Source organism: Octopus bimaculoides, chromosome 17 (assembly GCF_001194135.2).
Source record: "Octopus bimaculoides isolate UCB-OBI-ISO-001 chromosome 17, ASM119413v2, whole genome shotgun sequence".
Lineage (NCBI taxonomy): Eukaryota > Metazoa > Mollusca > Cephalopoda > Octopoda > Octopodidae > Octopus > Octopus bimaculoides.
Genome location: NC_068997.1, coordinates 19,558,108 through 19,560,532, shown reverse-complemented (window position 1 = coordinate 19,560,532; position 2,425 = coordinate 19,558,108). Strand labels below are relative to the sequence as shown.

Here is a 2,425-nt window from a genome sequence, read left to right as displayed (position 1 = left end):
AAGGGAGACGAATCAGCCTATCTCCATTATTTCTTTACTTGTTTAACCATTTCTTTTTGTTTTTGTTTCAGAAATCGGCTTGTATTGCCGTACGCAATGTAGCTTATCACAACTCAGAGTACTCCGGCACTTTCCGGGAACTTGAAATTGCAGATTTGGTTAATGCAGTACTTGCTAAACATAGTACAGCCCATGATGAAGCCAAAGCAGCACTTAGAGATCTGGGCTGTAAAGTTGAGCTGAAAGAGCTGTGGAAAGGGGAAAAGGGCAGTATACCTCAGTAGGATGACTGAGGGCAGGGCTCACCTGCAAACCTCGAATATAAAGTTGGAGTAGAAGCAGTTTAGGTTGTCAACTACAAAAGAGTTTCTCTCTATGCAAAAGGCAGACTGTTTTCAATGTGTGTAAGGAGTATGGTCTATATAGTAGAGAGTATGCGTGTTGAGGCTGGAGAAAAATTAGGTAAGTTGTTGGGACATATCATGCTAAACCTTCATGAGGGACAAAACACAGGTGAGCTGGGGAACACAGCTGGGTATCTGGAGATTACTATGTTATGGACATGTGATAAAAATAGATAGTGGTGTGTACTGATGATAATTGAAGGGGACTTGTGGCAGAGGGAAACTTGAAAGAGAGTAGTAAGGTCAGATCTCAGAATGTTGTGCTTCAGAAAGGAAATGACATAAGATCAAATGGAATGATGGTATGCAGTATCGCAGACTGGTCTGACTTCTGTCAGAATGGAAAACTTGATATTAAAAAGACTGAATATTATGTCAAAACTTATTGAACCACTATGTTATATGTGTGTGTGTGTACAATTGTGAGCACATATGTGCAAAACAAGGTGGAGAAAATAGTACTTGAATACCAGAGGTAGAGTGAAATGGTATTTTATTGCAGCTGAAAAGCCTTTCCAAACTATTACTCACGACGGTTGCTTTGATCTGTGAAACTCTGAGTAACAGTTTGTGAACTCCTTTCAGCTTCATCAAAATACTATATATATATATATATATATATCTTTTATCATTTACTTGTTTCAGTCATTAGACTGTGGTCATGCTGGGGCACCATCTTAAAGAGATTTTAGTCAGCTTCAGTACCTTTTATTTTTTAAGTCTGTTACTTAATCAATCGGGATCTTTTGCCAAACTGCTAAGTCGTGGGGACGTAAACAAACCAACACCAGCTGTCATGTGGTGGTAGGGTGACAAAGACACACACACAAAGGGGTATATATATATATATATATATATATATATATATATATATATATATATATATATATATATATATATACGATGAGCTTTTCTCAGTTTCCACCTGCCAAATCCACTCACACAGCTTTGGCCAACCCAAGGCTATAGTAGAAGCCACTTGCCCAGGGTGCCACACAGTGGGACTGAAACTGGTACTTTGTAGATGGGAAGCAAACTTCTTACCACACAACTACACTTGCACACAAACACACACATACATATATACATGGTGATAATATGTATAAAACTGCACTATTTTAAATAAGTGAGAAACACCTTGCTCAGATCTGTTTGATGCTCATTTTACATGCCACTGTTTGACGACCTTATGTCTACATCATGAGATTGTAGTATTAAGTGACATGTTCTAAAATCTCCAGTTGCTAAGTTAATCCTGACCATACAGCCATAAGTTTAAATCTTCACTTATAATGTATTTCATTGTGCTGCTTCGTAAGGGACATAACTCTACTTTGTCTAGCTGAAGCTAAGTTACTTCAGTGTTGAGAGGAAAGGTATCCAGCTACGAAACAGAAAAAATTCCTTCAACAATAGGTAATGCTACTAAACTCATCTCATCCATGCTAGTATAGAAACATTTACAGAAATAATACATTTTACTTTTGCTCTATTGCAAACAGTGACATTTTAAAAGGACGTGTACAATGCATGTTGATCCTGAACTAAACATCACATTTAAAATCCAAGGAAAAGTAAAATGAAACAATAATATTAGTATTGTAAAAATGTTTAATTCATACAGTTTGAATACTGTCATTGTGAAGAATATAAAAACTGAAAGTTGTGATATTAATTTGTCTCTTTAGTTTGTTTTTATTTTTAATTATTTTGTTACAAGTTTATTTTATATTTTTATTTACATTCTTGAGCAGCCCGATCTATGAATGTGTGTGTGTGTGTGTGTGTATATATATATTACTGGAGTTGCTGGATAAATAAAAGAAAAGCTACGAGTGGAGCAATGTCTGCTTCTGGAAAAAAATTTGTAGCCAAAATAATTTAAAATAAAATGTTTTTCTTTTCTTTTTTCATATATATTGTTTTTAATATCATGGTAAAAATATATATCAAATGTGGAACAAAAAAAAAACATAGATTAAGATAAAAATTGACTACAGTAAGTTATAAAGTGATGTTTT

The 2,425-nt window shown here is 34.8% G+C and overlaps 1 protein-coding gene across 2 annotated transcripts in view; it reads left to right on the top strand.

Moving 5' to 3' along the window:
• Window positions 1-2,317, top strand: part of LOC106877367 (armadillo repeat-containing protein 6) — a 10,525-nt gene extending 8,208 nt beyond the window's left edge. For both annotated transcript variants that reach the window (XM_014926254.2, XM_052973942.1), the window contains exon 6: window positions 72-2,317. In XM_014926254.2, coding sequence (XP_014781740.1) covers window positions 72-284 — 213 coding nt within the window. In that variant the 3' untranslated portion in view covers window positions 285-2,317. The remainder of the gene's footprint in view (window positions 1-71) is intronic.
• Window positions 2,318-2,425: the final 108 nt, after the last annotated feature.